This window comes from Pholcus phalangioides, unplaced genomic scaffold (assembly GCF_987345545.1).
Source record: "Pholcus phalangioides strain wild (caught in Gottingen) unplaced genomic scaffold, Ppha-v1.0 ptg000009l_1, whole genome shotgun sequence".
In the NCBI taxonomy this organism is placed as follows: Eukaryota; Metazoa; Arthropoda; class Arachnida; order Araneae; family Pholcidae; genus Pholcus; species Pholcus phalangioides.
The window spans coordinates 45,610,980-45,634,232 of NW_028301602.1; the positions used below are offsets into that span (position 1 = coordinate 45,610,980).

A 23,253-nucleotide genomic window follows, 5' to 3' on the forward strand; every position below is an offset into this window, starting at 1 on the left:
TTATGTCCTCTAACCATAAGCGCTTATTACTATGTGGTCTGATGCAATTTTCATAATGTGAATATATTCCATCTATAACCATAATTAATTTATAACGATATGTTTTAACCAGTCCTTTGAATATCATTATATAGACATTTTACTGTATTTAAAAAATAATTTGTGCAAAAAAAATATAGTGCTAGACTGTCCACAACAGGCAAGAGCCCATTCTAGTGGCCACAAACCCCCCACTCCTCCATGAGAAAAGAAAAATTAATAAAGATACCCCAGTTTCATTTCATGAATTAATGAAAGGTAAACTAAACATGATCATTTACTATTTCTTTTAAATGTATTGTTAAATCACACCATTTCTGTATTATGTAAATTATTTTTTTTTTCTGTTCTAGGGTTATAAATTCATTTATGCAACTAAGCTACTAGATCATGGTTACTTCCATGAGGTAAGTGGCTTTACAATTATTTGTTTTCTCAGTAAGAAAAATACGCAGACGACATTATTATACTGCTTCTCCATAAACATCTTAGAAAATGACTAAAAGAAAATTTTCATATTTTCTCTGTTACGGCATGTGTTTTTTTTTTATATTTGAAAGCCGTGATCAACATTCCTAGGTCAAGGAGTATGCTTTTTGCGCATTACTCAAAATGATGCAAACCTTGTTCAGTGCTGTGAAAATAGCTATTGAATGAAATAGCTGTTTTATGGTGGATGCCACTGAAGACATCATTGTCAGTCTATAAAAATAAATGCATATTTAAGCGGGAAAACATGAAATAAGAAATCTTTTGATGCAGAAAATTAATCTGGGACTTCTTAAGCAGGATCCGCTGAAAATATTTTTAATGTCTGATACTTTTTTTTTAATGTGATACAAAAACATTAATAAATAAAATTTCACATGCACAATTTTATTCAGTAAATAAATGATTGTCACAACTTGTTGTTGTTCAGTATAATCAATGTTTCTGCTATCGAAAACAAAAATAGATAAAAAATTACATATATATTACATATCTTATGTAATTTGGTGTGCTGACCATAAAAAAGGTACATTGGCTATGATTCTCCCAATACAATACCTTGAAAAACAACATATATAGAAAGCAAGATAAATATACAAAAAAAACCACTATTAATACATAGAACTTCTCCAATATATAAAGGCATAGCATTAATGTACATAAAAACATAAAATAAATACATGAAAACACAAATACATTATAGCATGATAGCTCATTTATCGGCATCTGGTACATACTTTGTTTTGCATTGTGCTTGTACTGGACATGAGGAGCATCTTTCACAATTGTCCAACAGTAGTCAGCCAGCATCAAGGTTGACCATTTTCTCTGGTAACATTGTTGTATGGTCTTTACCACTTTTTCAACCATACAACAATCCTTGTAAAGCACTTTTTAACAATTAACAGGATAATATCTTTAAAAAAAGCCTTTAAAACTTTTTCATGGTGATATTTGTATTCAATAGGTCACAAAATCATTCGGAATTGTATATTTTCATGTTGGGCACAATTTCACTGTTGTGCAGTGTTATACATAAACACATATAGATGCTATAACGAATGAAAATTAATATTTTACTTTCAGGCTCTTCATTATTGTGAGGTACTTGCATCTGGCTTTGCCTCAAATCCAGATCCTTCTCTTGTGAATTTAACTTCTCAAGTTTATGAGGTATTTAGTTGTTTCAAATAATACCCTTTTTTTAAAGTTTAAATTACTCATGTGAGTACTATGTAAAATTTCCTGGAATGTCAACAGATGATTCTTTTTCAAACTAAATGGAATTGAATGGGAGTATTTCTTGTTTAGTTATCATGTAGGCTAAAATACTATGATCCACATTATCTGCAAGGTCAAGGAGAGTTGACTGAACAAGAAGACCCAGAATGGATTTCGGAACTTTCAGACTTCCTAAAAAACTTGAAGGTAATAAATAAACCTTGGTTGTATTTCAGTTAAAAGTTTTTGCTTTTTATTGTTTTTTTACTCAGAAATTATTTATGTTTACTACAGTGCCCAAAAACACAGTTTGTATTGGAAGTTTTTTTTGAGATGATGTATTTTGTGTCATCTTTAGCAAGGGAATCTGGAAGCACCAGCCACTGAACATGATGAGATGACTTATGTTGAGAGAACTGCAGAAAATAATTTTAATGAAGTTGGTGAAGGTAATTACTTATTTGTAAATACTTCAATGTACAATGTAAATATTTTTGTTTTACATATATTTTATAATATGTATCACTATACCTGCTGCTAATTTAGAAAGTATCTAATCCAACCTCATTTGAACACACTCTAAAAAGTTTTACCTTATAAGAGAGGGTGTTAAAATTATATGCATTTTAAACATGTTTTAATTAAAGAAAAAGAATTCTCTCTTATCAAAAAAAAGGTGACGATCTCTCCAATCATTCCATTTTGTTACATTTGGTATTAATAGCTCTAAAAATTACATTGCAGTGATTTCTTGATTTCTTACTTATATATCTTACATTCGATGGGTACAAATTCAAGATTTTTTTTAAAAATGTTTCTCTATTAATGTTTCAATTTTTTTTTTTTTTTTTTTTTTTTTGCATGCCTTCATGGTGTTGAATCTGTCAGGCAGTCTATATAGATGTATCTGAAAAAAAAAGTTCACATTGATTTTCCTTTATCATAATGTCTCCCTGTATCAAATAACATAAAATGTAATAAATACATTAAAGACATTGTATATTTTAATTTTGCTGTAGTGTTTCGATTTTTTAATCAAAGGTGGAACAATGTCTTTGATTAAAATATATTTATTTTTGTGAATAGAAAATGTTCAATTCTAAACTTTCATAGTAATTGGTGATCACAAAAAAAAAAAACTGAAGTGATTATGCATAACTTTTTTTTGTTTTTATTGCAACTGTAAATTTTTTTCATTGTGCAGTTACTACACCAAATCAACTTCCTGATACTCCAAATGTTACTTATTACACTCCTCATAGTCAGCAATTCTATCAACAGAGTAGTATGTGGCCATCCAGTGATCCTGCCTCTTCACAGCAGCAGCTTCCTTCACAGTTATTGCTAGCACAGCAACAGATTGAAATCAAACAACAGCCTACTGGTAGGACTTCATTCAGTTGCAGTTATATTTATATTTATATTTCTTTCCGAGCTCACCTCAGCATAATATCCGGAAAATAACTGTTTCCTTGATATCTCTGGCTGAGAAAAAAGCCATCTATATCTCTCTAAACCGTCCCACCCGGGGGCCATTTCCTGAAGTTAAGAGAGGCTACTAATGCCTCTACTTCAGCGTCTCACGACACAGTGCGTGAAATTAGGAAGGCAGATTCATGTGTCTCCAGTGGTGTAGATGGTAGCATGGTTGCCCGGTATGCAAGAGGGCCTGGGTTCGAGTCCCGGCGGAGACGTGATGACTTTTCTTTCCGAGCTCACCTCAGCATAATATCCGGAAAATAACTGTTTCCTTGATATATTTATATAGTTAAATAAACTATTATTTATTACTTACTACTGTATTTTTGTTTACTTGAAATAAGAATGGGGCATATGTGGCACAGTGCAAAAAAAAAAACCCCCCACAAAAATGAGTGAAAATAACTTTACATTCCTGAAGCTTGATGTAAGCACTGCATCTGCCACATTTTTCCCCATATGAAATTTAGCCTCCGTGTAATTGCTGTTTTCTTGTAGCGTACAAATAAATATTTATACGAAGGTTTTTAACAGCTGGCTGATGCAAAGATATATTTAGGAAAAAAAGATAATTCAGCTGCCTGTGAGGAATCAAACCCAAGTCCTTCCACTTTTCGGATGAAAGGCGTTCACCCAGAAAGTGAAAGGACATGGATTCGATTCCCCACAAGGGCAGTTGAATTATATCTTTTTCCTAAATATATCTTTGCATCAGCCAACTGTTAAAAAACCTTTGTATGGATAGCAGAGTGATATCATCCTCAAATAAATATTTGTCAGGAAAATGCTTGCTATATGCTCAGAATTTATCATTATTGGTTGAAATGTGATTCAATTGATATTTTAATATTATGTGATAAAATTTGTAGTCAATATAATAAAGATTTTTTTTTTTTCAAATAAATATTAATGCAGGCATATCATCTGTGAAAGGTTATCATTACACTAGTTTGTAAATTATCATTATTATCATTACACTAAGTTTTGTAAAAATTGATAAAACTTGAACAAAATAACAAAAGTAAGCCTATTAGTTATATTTGCTCAAATGTAACCGATGCCCTTACTGGTTGCATTTTTCATGTTTATTAAATAAACTTGTATCAAAATTTTATAGTGTAATATCAGCCTGTGCTGCAAGCCTCTAAAATAATAAAAGCTTTAGCATCATGACAAATAGGCCAGAAATACACTACTTAATTACATTTGCAGCTTGGCACATGAGTGTAATTTTTTGTATGGCTGAGTTTGGTTATGTATTCTATTTGAGGACAAATTACAAATTCCCCCAATGCCAAAAGATTAATACTCTGTATAACAGTTTGTGTATTTGTGCAGCAGCTGTTCTTGTTAAAACATAGTAGAGTTTGGAGAACATTTGCAGCATGTTGTGCCTTTTTTAGTTCCATTCATTGATCATAGCAGCACAAAATATTGTCATATACAAGTCTCTCAAATTTTTATTTTTATTTGGACAGACGTTTTTTTCCATGTGGGATAATGGGGACAACATGCCATGTACAGCAATATAGTGCATTTACTGATTTTTTATATGGTGAAACATTTTCAACTGTACATAGCCATGCATGTGCATCTTAGATTGAACATTGGTCATCTACAGACACCACAGCCATTATAACCAGACATGTCACTGATGTTTTTGTGTAACTACATCAGTTGTAATGTCCCTGATTGAACTCATAAAACAATACAAGGAATTGTCATAATCAAACAATTGCTCCATGATGGGCACACAATGAACTGTTCTGTAGAAATCTAATCTTGAGAGAGAAAATTAGTTTGTAATTTGTCGGTTTGATAGAATCCTTTCCTTAGCCCATGCAAAACATAACATTACTTTGTAAGATAACCTAATATAAGCAAAATACCTTTATGTTTATTAAGTGGCACTTTCACAGTCTTCATCTCCAGTATGCTCTATGAAGATGAATATTTTTTTTTATATGAATAGATATAGTGGCAAATCAGTATCAACATGAGGCACCACCAACTCACTGGAATCAAAATATTCAATCGTCGCAGGAAAATTCAAGCTTAGATGTGCAACAACAGCAGTATGCTCCAGCTGCTCCGACCAGTTATGCAACTTCCCCGACTCAGAATTATAAGAGATTTGATTTTTATTCAACAGAGCCTCATCAGGTAAATTTTTAGAATATGCCTGTTTTCTTGTCATTATTCTGTACCTTTGTTTTTTAGGATATTTTTAAATGCCACTGTCAAAAACAAACAATATCTCATTCTTCGTGCATGTGCTACACAGCTAAACATTTTTGTAAACTATGAACTGTTTGTAGCCACATCTCTAATTGTAAATAATACAGTGATATAAATTGTTGTAGTTATACAATTTTTATCAAATATATTAAAATATATATAATTTAATATAAACATGTTAGGTCAATCTCTCTACAGTATTTCATCCCTGATGAATGAATAAGCTCTTATTACTCTCCATAAGAAGCTATTACTTGTGCTGTGAAAGTGAGAGTTTACAAAATTTTTAAATGGAAATATGAGATTTGCATTTAACAGTGCTCTTTTAGACTTCACCCTGTTATAAAAAAATTAATATCAAGTTGAATTTCATAATAACTTCTTTGCTGTTTGGGTCAATTAGTTCAAATTTTTGTCGATAGAAGGTTCTGTTTGAAAGCAAGTCACTAGAAATATGCAAATCAGAGTCATGAAATGCAAGCTGTACAATTAATAACTTATTTCTGAGTTGTCCTGTTATTGGCAATTACATAAGGTTTTTTTATTGTGTTCGCATTGGTGGATAAAGCACTATTGGTGATATGTTGCAGCCACAAATTGCCAGCTGAAGCTTTACAAATGTCTCAGACACAGAAGAGATTGAAGAACGGTTGAGGTCCAGTAACTCCTGCCAGACTTTTGTGTAGAGCCCTTTATCGACAAAAATTTGAAATAATTTATTTTCTTCACCAAAAAAAAAGAAAAATCCACCTTTTTGAGAATAACTTTTTTAAAGAAGATAAACTTTATTAGAAACAATGAACACCAAAGGTCTTGAAAAATTCTTCCATATAATATTTTGAATATTCTCTCAGATTTAATAAATATATGTATGGCTAGTGGTGAATTTCTGAGGTCTTTAAAATCAGCTAATCGTAACACTTTATTTATAAATCTGGAGATTCAAATGATTTTAACAACTTCAGACCAATCTCAGTTTTACCTTTTATCTCAAAAATATTTGAAACAATTACCAAAAATATAATTTTTTTCTTTCTTGTTTTTTTTTTCTTTTTTTCTAACAATCAGTTTGGATTCCTTCCTAATAGAAACACAGAAACTGCTCTACTGACATTTACTAAATTTATAGCTGAAAATATTGATAAATCTGAAAAAATCAATGCAGAGTATTTCTTGATACAAGAAAAGCTTTTGATAGCGTGAACATATATTACTAAATAAGTTGTCACATATCGGAATCAGAGATAATGCTTTTAATCTAATTGCTTCTTATTTTACCCATAGAACACAATTCAAAATAGCCTTAGCACCCCATTGGAAATAGTGAAAGGCGTTCATCAGGGCTCTTTCTTAGGACCATTATTATTTTTAATATTCATAAATGATTTATGCAACTTAAACATAAATGGCAATATCATAACTTTCGCCGATGACACTGTATTACTTTACTCAGCTGACGATTTCCAATCTCTAACTAACCTAATCAGTACTGATTTAATAAGAATTCAAAAGTGGTTTGTTGCTAACGACCTTCAGATAAACGCATCAAAAACTAAGTTTATAATTTCTCTTTCTAAACTAACATTCACTTTTACCCTAATTTAATTTTCCATAATCATAATTGTACTATTAGTTCTAATTGTTATTGTTCATGTCTCGAACAAATTACTACAATTAAATACCTTGGCATATACATTAATCATAATCTTAAATTGAAGAGTCATGCCAAGTACTTGCAAAAAAGACTACAGCTAGCAATTTATAAATTTTACTACCTCAAACCTTACTTGAATCAGTCGTTTTTACTAACTCTTTATTACTCCTTGTTTCACTCACTCCTACTATATGGTCTAACTGTCTGGGGTTCTGACTACCTTTTAACCCTTTACCCTATAATCAGCCTCCATAAGAGAATAATTAGAATCATCACAAATAATTTTGCTACACCATCAATACAACTTCATCAACATCTTGGAATACTTACATTACGTCAATTATATTTCAATATAAATCTATTCTCCTCCTATTCAAAAGTCAATTCTCCTTGCCTTTAAACACATCTCAATCTTCAAATAGACTAAATAATATGTATTCACATCCGTTACCTCATAAAACACTGTTGAAGAAACATTTTACTTATCCTATCCCAAAATTCTACAATACATTAACACCAGAAATCGCTCACAATACTAATTTATCATCCTTTAAAAAATGTGTCAAGCAACACATGTTCTCACTTGATGGTATAGAAAATTTGTTTTAATGTTTTTCTGTTGCTCATGTAATTCTTAAATAATGTAACAGTTTAATTTAATTACATGCTGCATCTAGTTGTTTTTGCTTTGATTCCAACATCCAAAAAATTTATATTTTTAGTTGCAGCATGTACAACTGTTTTTAAATTGCACTCCTCTGTTGCCATAAATTTTTATTTTAATTTGAATAATTTGAATTTTTAGTTGAATATTCTGTTTTCTATACTAATTTTTACTAGTATTTACCAGAATGGGTCATTTTTTTTATTGACTTCTTGGTAAATTTTTCTCATATATATATATTTTTTTCTACTGTTATATGATAGCAATAAATTTGATTTGATTTTTTGCAAACCGCATTCAAATATAGTAATTCTATCAATTTCTATGAATTTTTAAACTATTTGCAAATTATTGATACCTTGTATTATCATGCATAGTTAATAAATATGTGTGGAAAAAGCACTGTACTAATATTTAGTTTTTACTTGACCTCTATTAATGGTATGTAATTTTCAGTTCCTTCAACATTTCCTGTTATAAAATTCAGTAAAAATGGTCGTCATTAAATAAAAAAAACTTTGTACACTAAATTTCAGAGAAAATCTTCAAAATAGGTGAAAATTTTGAATTATTTTTATTTAAATAAAAGAGTCAGCGGATCGGCAACACTTTCCTATTCGGTCATTCCACTTTATGGATTTGTTATCAGACTGCACAATATTTGTATATATTTCAGGGGTGCTCAACTTTTTGAAGATTTGTCCACTTTAGTGATTTGGTTGCGATTTGTTGCTTTCAATGGCTCAAAAATTCACATTTTTATTCTGAATAGTATGATGAAAAATTTAGACTACAATCAAATCATTGTCAGTAGGACAGATTGTCATTACTACTAAACCACATACGCACTTCGTCCATACTACTCTGCAGAACATCTAACAAATTGGTACATGTTGAAATGTGAGTGTACGTGTTGTGAACCTAACGCAAAGTTTGTTTCTGTGTAATGCTTGTTATAGTGCTGTCATCTATCAGCTATTCTTCCAACTATGAGCGAAGTGTAATGATTGAAGATTTGTACCATTGTGTGCCTGTTGCTCTTTGTGGTGAGTCTTTTTAATGGGGAAATCTGATTCACTTGTACTTCAATATAGTTTCTACCGGAGGCTCTTTGGCATTTGTAAAGTGAAAAATTTGTTAAATGGGTAGTATGCAACTGTGATCTGAGAATGAGAAACATTTTTCATTTGTATTTATATACACTTTTGGGAATATTTGGAAGTTATGTGGAGCAAACTCCGGTGAGTAAGGTGGCTATACCATAATACTGATGCCTAACTCTAAAATTCCGATAACATGATCGTTATTTTGATATAAAGTCCATCCCTGTTCTGATGAAAACGTAAGAAAAAGTAATAGAATTTTAAATAAAAAATAAAATTTCAGTAGCTATATAAATAAGGGAAAGGAATCGGATTAGTAAGAATAATAAGCACCCTTGAATTAGACAATTGTTCTTGTGCTTACTTCAAAATTTATAGAAATTTACTTCATATGTGTTGAATAAGTATTATTCAAATGGCTTTTCTGTTTCATTGGCTACTCTAAGTAAACATCAAACTCTCTTTTATGATTACTCTTATTCTATATTCATTAGTTACTTATGGCTTTGTCTAAATAATGTATTTCTGCGTACTTCCAGCTGGCAGCTTTTTTTGTTTGTGCTTTTTTTGTGATTTAATGCTTTTCATCTTTGTTCATTGTGTTGTTTGTTTTTGCTGGCAAACACTTTTTTCTTTATTTTAGATTGAGATAAATTCATTTTGCATGAACAATGGTATGCTTCTCAGCATCATAAGTATTATACATAAAAATGATGGATGAAACATCCTACTATATTCTCAGTGATATGTATACAGTTTGCCTCTCAATTTTACAAACTAGTCCACTGATTCTGGACAATATGTCATCTAGTTGAATGTCTTTCCCATATACAAAGTTTCAGTTTCACAAACTAATTGTGAAAATTCACATTGATGTTTAATTCTCCAATCAGTGTATCATCTACTGATATATAAAAGAAAGCTTTATGTTTGTTCTCACCTTTGAACTGTGAAATATATGCCCTGAGAAAACATTGTGCAACTGTTTTGCTAAAATCAGTCATAAAATTCAGTATTGTGATAATTCGCAAAAGTATAAATGATTTAGTTTGCTTTGTTTGTAATTCAACTTGAGATAAATTTTGATTTGGTAATTGCAAGTTTATTTTAATGTCACAAAAAAAGAGATCTGTTATGCCTGGAGTGAAACCATGCCATGATATTACATGTTTTGTATTGTATATCTTTCTTTTTTTTTTATTGTATTTTAGTTCAGTTAAATACAAGTATATTTTGTGAAAATTATACTATAATTTAATCTTTTAACGACTAATGTTCCCTTTTTGGCAAAATATGTTCTATGAATTTAAGAAAAATATATTTTTCTTTTATGAAAGTTTTTTGCACTTGATTTTTTCCCCCGGAAGAGGTGAGTTTACATACTTAATTTAGAAGAAAAAATCTACACACATACAAACAGTTATGGCATAAATTTATTTTCCTAAAATCTCCCATTTTCAAGGGGGGAAAATAATTGGGGTTTTTTTTTTTTTCATTTTTTACCACTCTTTATATTTGTATAATATTTTAAAAATCAGTAAATGCTTTTAAGCATATACATCTGATTCAAGATTTCATGGAGCTGATATAATTACCCTAAATCCAAATAATCACAAAAAAACTACAGAAATATGGTAATGGAAGGCAGTATATTGAACATATATTCAAATAAGTAATTTATAGAAAGGAGGGGGGGGGGGGCAAAAAATATATGAAGATCAATTAACAACATTATTTTTTAACAACATTATAGTATTACTCAAGTTCAGTATCAAATTTTTTTAGTATTGTTTTACTGTTATTATAAATATGTTATTTAAATGTATATAGGTTTAATGTATGGTTTTGCCAATACTACAATTCATCAAACTTAAAAAAAGTCATACTAGGTCCAATTGAAATCCAATTACTCGTGTATATGTATGATTTCAACCCATCTTTATGACTTTTATTCTTGAATATGTTATATGTAAAAATATGCAGTGTTTTTTTTTTTAATATATTTTATATGGGTTGCCCATAAAATAACTTTCCTTGCTTAGATACATTGAGACCATTGGGAGCTTAATTTTGTGAAAAAAAAAAAAGTTTAGAAGTTCTTATTAATTTCCTAGATTTTGACTCTCGAAACATCAAAATTTACCCTATCTGTGATTTTTAGAACTAATTTGTTTTTCCTGCGGATTTCCTCTTCCTATGCCCTAAAAAGTCCCAATATAATATTTCATTCAATCTCATTCTGTGTATTGACTACAGATCCCCTCCTAACAGTGAAAGTTATTTTATGTCCACTCTGACATCTGCACATGTTCAACAAAGACATGGATATTTTTTGTTTTCCTTGGGAAAAGGGAGAAACCTTTCTGTTTAATGAAAATCAATCTTGTAGACATCTGTGTGTGTGTGTAAGGGGAAAATAATTATTGTGCATTATCGTAACAATCATTGAGCATTGTGATGTATTTTTTAATGCTACATTCCTGGAACATTGGCTACATACAAATGATGTGCATTGCATAATCCTATTGCATGTTGTTCACCAGTTAAACTTTATGTTCTATTTCATCATCTTTTGGTTTTTGATTTTTGTTTTAAACTCTGCATGAATTAGATATCTGGTGCAGATCCAATGAATTCTACTTTTCAGCTAACTATGAATTACTAAAACTAAAATAAACAATCTATTGAAAGTAAATAAATCACTTATTCTTCATAACATTATAGTTGATCATTTAAGTTCACTGTTTCTCATGATCAATTCTCCAGATAAGTCACATAATCAGGACTGTATTTTGACTAACTCTTTTCTTAATAAATAAAAATAGATATTATACGAATCCTTATTAAATAGAAATTGAACTGCCTTTATGTATCGTTTTTTACAAGAATAATGTCTGTGCCATTCTCATGAAATTGGACAAAAAAATTTTGAAAAAAAGTTATCAAAAATGAATGTTAACCAAAAAATCCAAAAAAAATTTTTTGTTGATGCTTCCTTACCTGCTGACAAATGAAATATAGTAAGCAGCAAAGTTTTGTTCATGGTTAAAAAAAATTGATTTAAGTTTAACAATGCAAATATAACAAATATAACAGATAAGCAAATGTAACATGGCATTTTGCCTATTCTAGCAGTAGTTAGATATTTATGCTTGACACTCACATGTTCCACATGTTTTGGTTGCTCATTTTCATTTTGGACAAGCAATACTGTGAATTTTTTTTTTTGGCAATTGCATTTTTTTTTTCTTTTTTTATATTTGTGTGTATCGCAACTTTTTTCACCAATTTCATGGGGGACAACAGATTTCTAATTTGTTTTTGTTTTACTAGAGCACACAAGAGGCATTCATAAAGTCTTTAGGTGAAACATTACATTACTGCAGCATGATGTTGCAGTCCGGAAACTTTTATCCCCCCCCCCTAAATTATTATTAAACCTTACTTGTGGTTACCTAATGCCAGGAGAAAGATACAGTAAAACCTCGTTAACTTGTCACCCTAATAAGTCGTCACTCTTGTTAAGTCATCATTTTTCTTCGTCCAAGTTTAGTTTTCATAGATAACAATGTTATAAAACCCTCATTTACTCGTCGCTAATTTCAGCTAACTCAACACTGTGGGAAAGCTTGAGAAAGAGAAAAAGATGGTGGTTTCTATGGTTCCAATAAAAAAAAAAAGCTTCCACATGGGAAGAGATTTGTGGTTTCCAAGCTCCTTTTTCTTACAGTGACCAGAGCATCACCCCCCCCCCCCCCCCCGATTGATGGAGCCGGAAATAAAACTTTTACTAGAAAATTAGTCATCATGTTGCTAGGGGTGGGTCAACTGGTTTCACTTCTTACGTATATGGTGGTCCACTAAATGGGAATGGGGTTCTGATGCAATGCATCCATTGCCCCCCCCCCCCATGAGCCTGAGCCCGCCGTAGATTCTCCGAAGTTGAAGAGAAAAAACAGAAGACATTTTTGCATTATTGAATGATCGCGCGCGGACGACAGTTTTGACGAGAAAAAAGAAAGCATCTTCTTTCAGTTGTCAAGACATGCCATATGATGACATGAGCTCCAAAAATTCTGGTTCTTATCAGTGAATGCTATATACGTGCTGTAAGTAAATTGCTACTTTTAAACCATTTTACAAACGTTTTCAAATTAATGATGTCTCAAAAGTGAAAACTCTCTCATCTTTATCTTTAAAGGAGAAAAAAGATTTAGTTGCTCTTTTCGAAAATCTAATGTTTTGAAGTCGGCTTTTGCCAAGGAATACGGTATTCCGCGGACCACGCTGAACGATATTTTATCGTCCAAAGGAAGTATAGAGGCAAGTGATTACACGGATCAAAGGAAATGATTGCGAAAATCAAAATTTGAAGTTGTCGAAGTCCTTCTCAGATGGTTGAAATTCATTAGGCAGAAAATGTCCCAATTTCCGCTGTTATTCTGAGAGAAAAAGTCCTAGAAATTGCAAAGGAACTTGATGTTGAAGGTTTCAATGCCAGTAATGGCTGGATTGAACGCTTCAAGGAGAGGCATAGTCTTTCCTTTAGGAAAGTTAACGGGGAAGCAGCATGTGTGTGTTAATGTCAGTGTGGTAGAACACTGGAAAAATCACATCCTCAAGGATATTTTAGCACATTATTCTGAATCGGATGTGTTCAACATGGATGAAACTGGACTATTTCATCGTCTTTTGCCCGATAAGACTTCAGCATTTAAGGGAGAAAAGTGTACTGCCGGTAAACTAAGTAAGCAACGTTTGGCAATTTTGCTTGGTGCGAATATGGGTGGAACTGAAAAGCTAAAGCTTTTGGTGATTGGAAAAAGCAGGAAACCTTGGTGCTTCAAGAACATTAAATCCCTCCCAGTGGATTATGATAGCAATTCAAATGCTTGGATGTCATCAATAATTTGGGAACAGCAAATTCGTAAATTGGATAAGCAATTTTCAAACCAAAGAAGGAAAGTTGCTATCATAGTAGATAACTGCCCGGCTCACACTCGTCTTGAAAATTTGAAAGCCATTGAAATTATATTTTTACCGCCAAATGTTACTGCACTTCTCCAGCCCCTCGATCAAGGAGTAATTCGAGAATTCAAATGAGGTTATAAAAAATTGCTTATTAAAGATTTACTTAAAGCTGTTGAAGAAAATGAAAAGTTTGAAGTGTCCGTTTTAGATGCAATTAAGTATACCCACAAAAGTTGGAATTTAATATAACAGAAAACAGTGAAAAATGTGTTTAAACACGCAGGGTTTGTGAGTAATGATCAGCAAAGTGTGGTTGAAAGTGAAGACCCCGATTCTGATACTTTACCCAATTTATTGGATGACATAAATCTTCAAAACTCAAATATTCCCGATATCATTGATTATATGGACATTGATAACAACCTTGCAATATGTTCAGAAACAACCGTGAAAGCGTTATGTGCAAAACTGTCGGAGAAAAAACAACATTACAGTTCAAGTGACGAAAGTGACATAGAGGAAATTCTTGAAGCTTTAGAGACTGTTCGAGATTACCTTACATCTGTTCACACAAGGAACAACCGATGAAGAATTCAAAGCACTAAATGTGATAGAGAAAAAAGTCATTTGTTTTAATAGCTGCTCTGTTCAGTCTAAATTAGAAAATTACTGGAAAAAACCATAAATGCACCTGTATACTTACAAGAAATACAAGAACAAAACCATACAAGAAAAGTAAAATTCGAAAAGGTAAATTTTTTTTTTTTTTTTTTTTTTTGTGATCTGAAAAAAAAATTATTACTGTAGTAAACTCCAAGTTATTCTTTAATACAATGCTATGCAGTGTAACCTCTCAATAAGGGACACCCATAGAAGTGTCCCCTTATTCAAAGGTAAATTAATTCATATTTGAAGGTGGCAGATCATGGAATAGAGGACCTAAAATAGTTTTGTGCCTTATTTTATTCTCTAAAACGGAGGTTTAACTGTATATTTAAATTTTATAAAGTTTTACAATAATACACATTTAAACTGACGGCACTCTGCTTAAGCTGTCACAATTTTTCTATAACTTGAGGTGACGACTTATCGAGCTGGTAATTAATTAGACCAGAACCTACAATTTATTGCCGATTAATAAACGGCAATGTTCAATGTTTTAATCTTCTTTTATACTCACTGAGAGGTTGGTGCACTAATCCCCCCCCCCATCCCCAGTGTGGGACTTCCTGCAGTAGCAATCTTTTTTCTGTGATCGTCATTTCTGTTGGACCCCCATGTCAGGAGAGTTTCTGACAAGGACAAATCAGTATCGAACTTGCGACACCTCTAAACATCCTTTGGTACTTTAGGCGAGTATCTTATTCCTTATTACTCTTTCCAAAAGAAGGTCTCTAAGTTTTCCAGTTGTTGAGTACTTCAAATCAAGGTTGTTAATTGTATGTTCTTTTTCTGACTTGTCTTTAATTGGTGGTTTCTTTATTCTTCATTCTGGTGATTTATGTAAATTTTTTTACTCTAGCATATGCATAAGTTATCCACTGAATATTGACCTTAGCTTTGTTTTACTTTTATGCAAAAAAAACTCGGACAAAAATTTTTAGATGGACTGGGGATGAATGGTGATGAACAAAGTAACCACTATTGCATGCGTTTAAATCCATACACTGCACAAATTGCTGAGATTTGAAGAACTAGTCTTTCTTTTTTTTTAATCACAACTGTTTTTGAGCGAAATAAATATATCTATCCAATGTGGTGAAGGGCTTGCATGAGGGCTTGATTTTTCTGTGAATGTTTTTTTTTAGTACCATTATAGTCAGGGTTTGTTTAATTTTTTTTCTTTATGCATCCCTCCTCCTCTTCCCCCAGAAAGAAATCTAGAATTAAAAAAAAAATTGATTAAACTTGGTGTTCTCTCATAGTCTCTTTGATATTACTGTCTAAGACACTGACTGTTGCAACACTAGTAGAAAATACATAGTTTTTGTTTTTTTTTGAATTATTGAATTATATCTTGCATGTTTGGAATTAAAATGTTGATAACTTACAAACATTTTGTAAAAAATATATGCTTGTGGAATGAAAGAAAACAGACATTATTGTGCAAGTCAAGTTTCATCCTGAGAAGTTACAAATTAATTACCCTAATACTATTATAGTGCTTTCATGAATCTCCCACATATTTTTCTCACTGCAAAAATTAGTCTCTACTTTCATTTTAATTTGGAATATATGAACAATATAAGCTATGTGAAGGAAGGATCCTAATGTCCACTTTTGGTGTATTTTTTGAGAGCTGCAAAATTAAAATACACTAATTGAAATTAATCGAAAGGAAAAGATTTCTTATGTGTACAAAATTAAAAATGTTTGTCTTGGAGAAAACATTGTGGCTGTCTGAGTCTTCTCTGAAAAAAATTCTAAGATAATGTTGTCTTTGCTGCATATCCCTCTTACTGAAATTTTAGTGGTTGTCACAATATGTCAATATTGATATTTTTATGTAAAACATCCTGGGGGGAAAAAAATTAGTGTTTAAGTAATTTATTGATCTTCTATGAAATTCAGAGTTCATAAATATTACTAAACAGTGATCTTTATAATGATGGTGATATTGTAATTCTAGGAATTCTCAAGGTTATTTAAAACTGGAAATGTTCTAGACATGCATGTTTTAGTCTGCTTCAAGCTCATCTATACAATTTTTTTTTTTTTCATTTCATTTGCTCACACTTAATGAGCAATTGCATGGACAGTTTATTTTGGCTTGTTAGCTTTTCTTTTATCCCAGACCTCTTTCTTTTGACATATCTTCATAGTTATACTACTAGTAGAAGTAGTAGTGAAGAGTAATAGTCCTATCTCACAGCAACTTTCTCTTCATTTCTCTTTCCTCTTATGTTCTGCTTCTCAGGAATGGAGCTCTGCCCTCTCCCTTCCCTCTGTAGTGCTCAGTGACAGCAACACATGTATTCGGCGGCGGCGGCATGGCCACCATCAGGCAAAGTCGGATGATTTAGAAATGCTGATGCATAAAGATGGAACTGAAAGTGATACTGCCATTTACTCTTCATCTCAGAGTACGCCTCTTCATAACTACTTCCATGTTAGTGATGATGACAAGAAAATGCTTATGACTGAGGGATTAAGTGGAGATATTACTACATTGAGCTCTTGTTTAAAATCTAGCAAATATAGGCATATGAACAAGACTAAAAAGTGTATAAAATTTGATAACGCATCACTTACTCATTATCAGAGTCAAGATAAAAGTAAGTTTCAACAAGCGATGCTTCGCAGGCGAAGAATAACCTCTAGAAAACCACCTATTCAACATGAAGACTCTGAAAGCAGTGATGAAAATAAAAGTCCTAGCAAAACAAAAGCAAAAATACAGTCTAAACTTTCACTTTTGGCTAGTCTTGGCTTCCATCGCAATAGTGAAAAAAGCAAATGTAAAGGTCAAAAAAAGAAGAAAAAGAAAAGGTATGGTGACCCGATAGAAAAAGTCTTACACAGCAAAAAAACATTTGCTATCGATGAACCTGTTGATGTGGATGAAAATATGCATTCACAAGATGAAAAATTATGCAATGATCCAGTTACTCAGACCAAAGAAATAATTTCCATCATAACAAAACTCTCAGCTAAGCAACAAGAAAACTTTGAATTGGGAAATTTAATAGCTGACGAATTTAAAAAAAAACCTCCACTGATATTTGGTGGCACATTTCCAATAGATGAACCATGTGAATCACTAGGTGTAAAAACACAATTTGCTAAATTGTCCACTGCTGTGCATCGGCAGAAGAAAAGATATGATTCAGCTCTTACCTCTATGGAACGTAGCTTGTATCAGTCCTCATCAGATACCTTAAACGATCCACCATGTGAATTAGTTCAATCGCATTCAAATATAAATAATATTGATAATAACTTGGAAGAGCCGTCTGCCATAGATTCGTACTTGAAAACATTCAAGTTCCTCCAAAAACTTCAGTCATCCAAACGAAAGAAAAATGGTGAAAAGGATTCTAAAACTTTAGAATGGCATCACAAAAGATCCTCGTCTCACAAAAGCTTATCAAAAGCAGCAAAAACACTTTTCAAAGAGTACTCTGTAAGTATGAAGTATTTCTGTGGTTTTGGTGAATTGGTTAGCTATGTGTATGTGTATCATCATTTTGCTATTTGGAAAAGAAAAAAGTACTTTCCATGAGATCGTACTTTTTTTAGGTAAATATTTGTCTGCATAATTGAATTATTTCACTTAGAGTATATTTGAGTAGCAGCTATTCACAAATGCATATTATCATTTCTTTGAGAAATTATCATGCATATCTATGAAAAAGCACAATGAAACTTTTTCCCCTTATTTGTGAGTAGAAATATGTATAAGCAGGTTTGTGAACCAGTATTCCAAAATTTTGGTGGTGAAATGAAAACATTTAATTTTTTGCTACTTTCGTCTGTGATCACTTTTATTAAATTAAGGAAATGAAGATTTTATTTTTTTTTTGAGGAAAACAGATTTTTTTTCTATTGATATATTGAAATTCTATTTTGCAATATTCTATTTGGCTTTTTTGTTGTTTTACCTGAAGGGGGAAAAAATTATTGTGAGCAAATCATAATATAGTTTGTAACTTTTTTTTGGCATCTTGTTGTTTCATATTAATTTGGCATCTTGTTTTAAATTCCCCTTCCAGAGTAGCTTAATATGATTCTTCAGTTCACACACACACATACACAAGAAATCTAAATTAAGGTGTTTTAAACTATAAAAAGATCCAGTTCTCTTTCTTTCCGTGGCTCAACATGTAGTGTTGATGTAATGAGGCTAATAATTAGTTTAATGGTGTATATGTTACTGTAAAATAATAGCAGGCTATGCATAATTGCCACTCATCTCAATAGTTTTGTGAATTTGTCACTTTTACCGAGAATTATGCATAATAAAAATACCCTACTGCAGGGGTTCTCAAACTCCCCCCCACCCCAGTGCCCCTTTTCCCTATTCAATGCTTATCTGCAAGCTCCACCAACTAGAGCTGTTTAACAAAGAATCTCTTTGAAAAACCTTTGTCAAGGTCACAGCTCCACGCCGCCCTTGACAGAGGTTGTAGGGTCACCAGGGTGCAGCAGCACACAGTTTGAGTACCCCTGCCGTAATGTAATCAGTGAATTTTACAATTATATGAACAATTCCCAGGTGAATATATTGGGGTTAAATTGTAGAATTTATTAAATAGGAGTTTGTGTGTGTTAGTTACATTAGGGTCTAATTGCATATGCACAAACTTGTAAAAACTCGTTAAATCAAAGAATTTGTTAAATGAAAGTTCATTATATATTGGGATACAATCATAAAATGAGTTTATTTTGTCAGAGCACAATTGTAAAATTAACTGGGCTCAACTTATTTATTATATCAGGGTGTAATCATAAAATTTGTTGAATAGTAGTTTGGTATATCTGTCCAATTTCAGAATTCATCTAATAGGAGTTATTTTGGAATGTTTGGAAAAATTTGTTAAATGAGAGTTCATTATATCTGGCTCAGACTCTAGCTCACAAGTACAGTCATTTAAATAATAGATCTTATCATGGCAGTGGGACCAATTTACCATATTTACCAATACTAAATGTTGATAGGGCATAATAATCAACAAACTGTATGAATTCAGTATGATTTATCTTGTTTACCAACGATGCTTTGGTGTTATGCATAATTGCTGCTAAAAGTGGTAAATTTAGGGGAAACAAGCATACTAAAATGATTGGTGATTATGCATAATATGATTTATCACATTTACCTTGACATATATATATAAATATAGTTTCCTTAGGAAACAAATATCTATGGCTTCATGAAGCACAGCTAACATTTCTCATATCAATTTATCCAGTATCACATTCTTTTTGAAATGTTCTGTGGGAGTTAAAAATAGTTGCATGTTTCATCTGATGCACTTTAGTAGTAATCATGTAGTAATGTAGGTTTCTTGTTTCAAAGATGCTGAAAAATTTATCTTTCTCTGAAATAGAAAAACAGCAAAGAGTTCTAGTTTAAATATTGTTTGAAGTTAATTTTGTTTTGTTTCAATATATAACATTCTTTTTCTTAACAGGCACAAAGTATCAAATCAACAAACAAAGAACGTACAAGTAGTACTAGTAGTCTTGGCTTTCAAAGAGATCGTCATGACAGTACTGTTAGCTCTGGCAGTGACTATGCAGCAGGACGTTCAAACACATCAAGTAGAAAAGCTAGTGATGTTATCAAAGAGGAAAAGACTAGGCCTCAGGTAGTGAATTTATCTCATAAAGCATCAAAATATAAATTAATATTCATCGCAAATGCACAGTGAAAATCCCATATAACAATACCCTCTGTAACGGTACGTAACCTTTTCAGTCCGCAAGCTAGATATATCACTCACAGGGTCAGAAACTTGTGTACCTATCATGTTATTCACATTGATACTATTTCTCAGAAACACCTTTTGCTTGCCAGATGGAAAGCTTTGACAGACTGCATTTTGCTCGTGGGCTGGAGATTGTGCACCCCTATTCTATAACAATAATCACTTATATATAATTGAATCAGAACCAGAGATCTTGCTCTCTGGTTCTGATGCACTTTTCATTGTGTTAATATATTCCATCTATAACGATACGTTTCTCCCGTTCCTTCAGTATCATCATATAGGCAGTATGTATATCACTGTGTATGCAGCCACCCCTTGACTTCTGAATGTTTGACTTTGCAGACTTTTAAAGTTATGAACTAAGATATATTCATGCTTTTGGAAAATCAAAGCTTGACCTTAGCAATGTTTGGCAAAAATGTTTTAACACAACCCTCCAACACTGACATGAGGAAAGAAAACATTGTCGGTAGGGCACGATTGTTTGCTATTATTTATGTACATTTTTCAAGAGAGAAACGTGCTACATTGGGTATTCGATAATTATTGGAGTTTGTACATCCAAAATTGATGTTTTTTGACATAATTTCTCCCCAACTTACATCATTTTGAAGGGGGCCTGAGATGCTATTTCTGATTTCAAATTAACAAATTGACGTGATTTTGACATTTGTTAATCAAGGAGCATTGCTGTATTCACCCAAAATCAGGGTTGGTAAAAAACCGGTTTTTTTGAAAAAAACCAAAAAACCGGGTTTTTTTGGTTTAAGCCAGGTTTTTTTTGGTTTAAACCGGTTTTTTTGTTTTAAATAGTATTAACATTAAAAACAATGAAATTTTCTGAAAAATCATTTGAAATCCAATAATTAACTAAAATAAAATGTATGTTAATGTAATTAACACTATTCCCATGCTAATTAATCATTAAATATTTATTAAATTTTAACAAAAACCAACTTTTGCCATTTAATTATTTTTTGCTTAACTCAATGGATTACTGTGTGTTTGAAAATTCTTTTAATGTTATTATTAATCATATAATATATAAAGGTTTTTCTCCGGTTCTTTCAGTATACTTAATTACGAAGCTATTTTGCAAAAAGTAATAAAAATTAGGTGAATATAATGCATTTAATGCAGCATAAATAATGCAGATTAATTAACGATGATTTACGATATACAGGGTGATTATAACTAAGGTTCTGATTTCAAAACACTGTAAAAAAAGAGCGATTGTCAGAATGACTTGAAAATTGAAATGAATATTCCTGAAAAAATGCAATTTTATTTGGTAAAGGGGAAAAAATACTTAAAAATGTAAAATTAATGGCATCATCCAACATGTGGGAAATTTGCTCGCAGAATGGAAATGATAGCCAGTCATGGCAAAATTATAACTTAATTATAGCAATGCACGAGTCCATAATTCACGGAAACATCACAAAAAAAATGAAGTAATTGAACAAATAACTACAACTTACTCAAAAAATGTTAAATACACTCCTCTCAAATACACTCCTTAAATGCCCCCTCTAGCGTGAATGCACGATGCGATACGAGCGGGCATTGAGGCATACAAGTTCTGTATGATGTCCTGAGACATCTCGTTCCACAGTTGCTGTAAATGCCCCTCTAGTTCGACCAACCTTGTAGGGTGTCCAACTTGCCGTCCCAAATGATCCCAGATATGCTCGATTGGTGACAAATTTAGGGATAGAACAGACCAGGGAAGGGTGGTAATGTGGCGGAGGCAGTCTTGTGACATCCTTGCTGTGTGTGGCCTAGCATTGTCTTGTTGAAAAATGGCTCCTGGGAGCCCTGCCATGAGTGGCAACATATGTGGCTGAAGGATTTTATGGACGTACCGCTGGGCTGTCATTATGCCATGGATCAATATTAGGGGTGACCGTGTATCGTAAGCAATGGCACCCCATACCATGACACCAGCTGTGGGAGCGGTGTGTCGCTGTAAAGCGAAGGCAGGATTGAAGCGTTCACCACGGGGCCTCCACACACGAACACGATTGTCATCACTGCTCAAGTTGAATCTCGATTTGTCGCTGAAGACGACCTGGTTCCATTCCGTTGCAGTCTAATCCCGTCGTGCTCGACACCACTCAAACGGAGGCGTTGGTGGTGGGTGTCATTGGCAGCACACGTAATGGGCGCCGCGATACCAGATGTCCTTCAGCCAGGCACCTTGCGATGGTTCGGGAAGACACAGGGGCCCGTAGTGAAGCTGCTGCCTGTGTCTGGATAGCGGCCAATGAGGCAGTTGGCTCTACGCGTGCGTTTCGGATGATGTGACAGTCTTCTCGATGACTGGTCTGTCGAGGGCGTCCTGAACCTGGTCGCCGTGTAAATGACGTCTCTTCTGTCCACTGGTCCCAACACCTCCTCACAGTAAAATCAGAACGGCCTAGTTGACGAGCTACTCGCCGAGCTGACCACCCAGCTTCCATCACCCCGATGATTCTTCCCCTATCGAACTCTGACAACTGATCATATGGTCTCCGACGGCGGCGTAACGGCATGTCTACCTCAGCATTTCCTTTGCAAACGATTAAATACACTCCAGCAAGCTCTGCTTACCTGTTTTATACTCCAAGGAGAACGAAGTTCAACGCCCTCTAGTGGCATTACGCAATGTGCAATCATGCTGCATTTCTAATCATTTGCATATCTGCCCGACATGTACCTTCAGGCCAACTTTCGTTTCAATCCCACAATTATTTCTTGGTGCGCAAATTTTTATGGCAATGAGTGTATGTTGTCCACCGCGTGTTCTGGCTATGAGGCTGAAAGCACAAAAATTCTTATTCAACAGCAGAATCGGAGTATGCCATGGTCATAATGTGGATGTGCTTGCAATTCAGCTTTATTAAACCAAACGCGCCCCCTTTCCCCCGTTCAATTCCTGAGGAATGAGGAACTTCTAACATATAGGAAATGTGCTGGAGA

At 32.8% G+C, this 23,253-nt stretch overlaps 1 protein-coding gene across 5 annotated transcripts in view; it reads left to right on the forward strand.

Moving 5' to 3' along the window:
• The window catches only part of Sec16 (endoplasmic reticulum export factor secretory 16), a 94,902-nt gene that overhangs the window by 53,361 nt on the left and 18,288 nt on the right, over positions 1-23,253 (forward strand). For all 5 annotated transcript variants that reach the window (XM_089236358.1, XM_089236357.1, XM_089236360.1 and 2 more), the window contains 7 exons: positions 393-446; positions 1,615-1,701; positions 1,840-1,956; positions 2,108-2,198; positions 2,954-3,133; positions 5,201-5,391; positions 19,993-20,169. In XM_089236358.1, the coding sequence (XP_089092484.1) occupies positions 393-446; positions 1,615-1,701; positions 1,840-1,956; positions 2,108-2,198; positions 2,954-3,133; positions 5,201-5,391; positions 19,993-20,169 (897 nt within the window). The remainder of the gene's footprint in view (positions 1-392; positions 447-1,614; positions 1,702-1,839; positions 1,957-2,107; positions 2,199-2,953; positions 3,134-5,200; positions 5,392-19,992; positions 20,170-23,253) is intronic.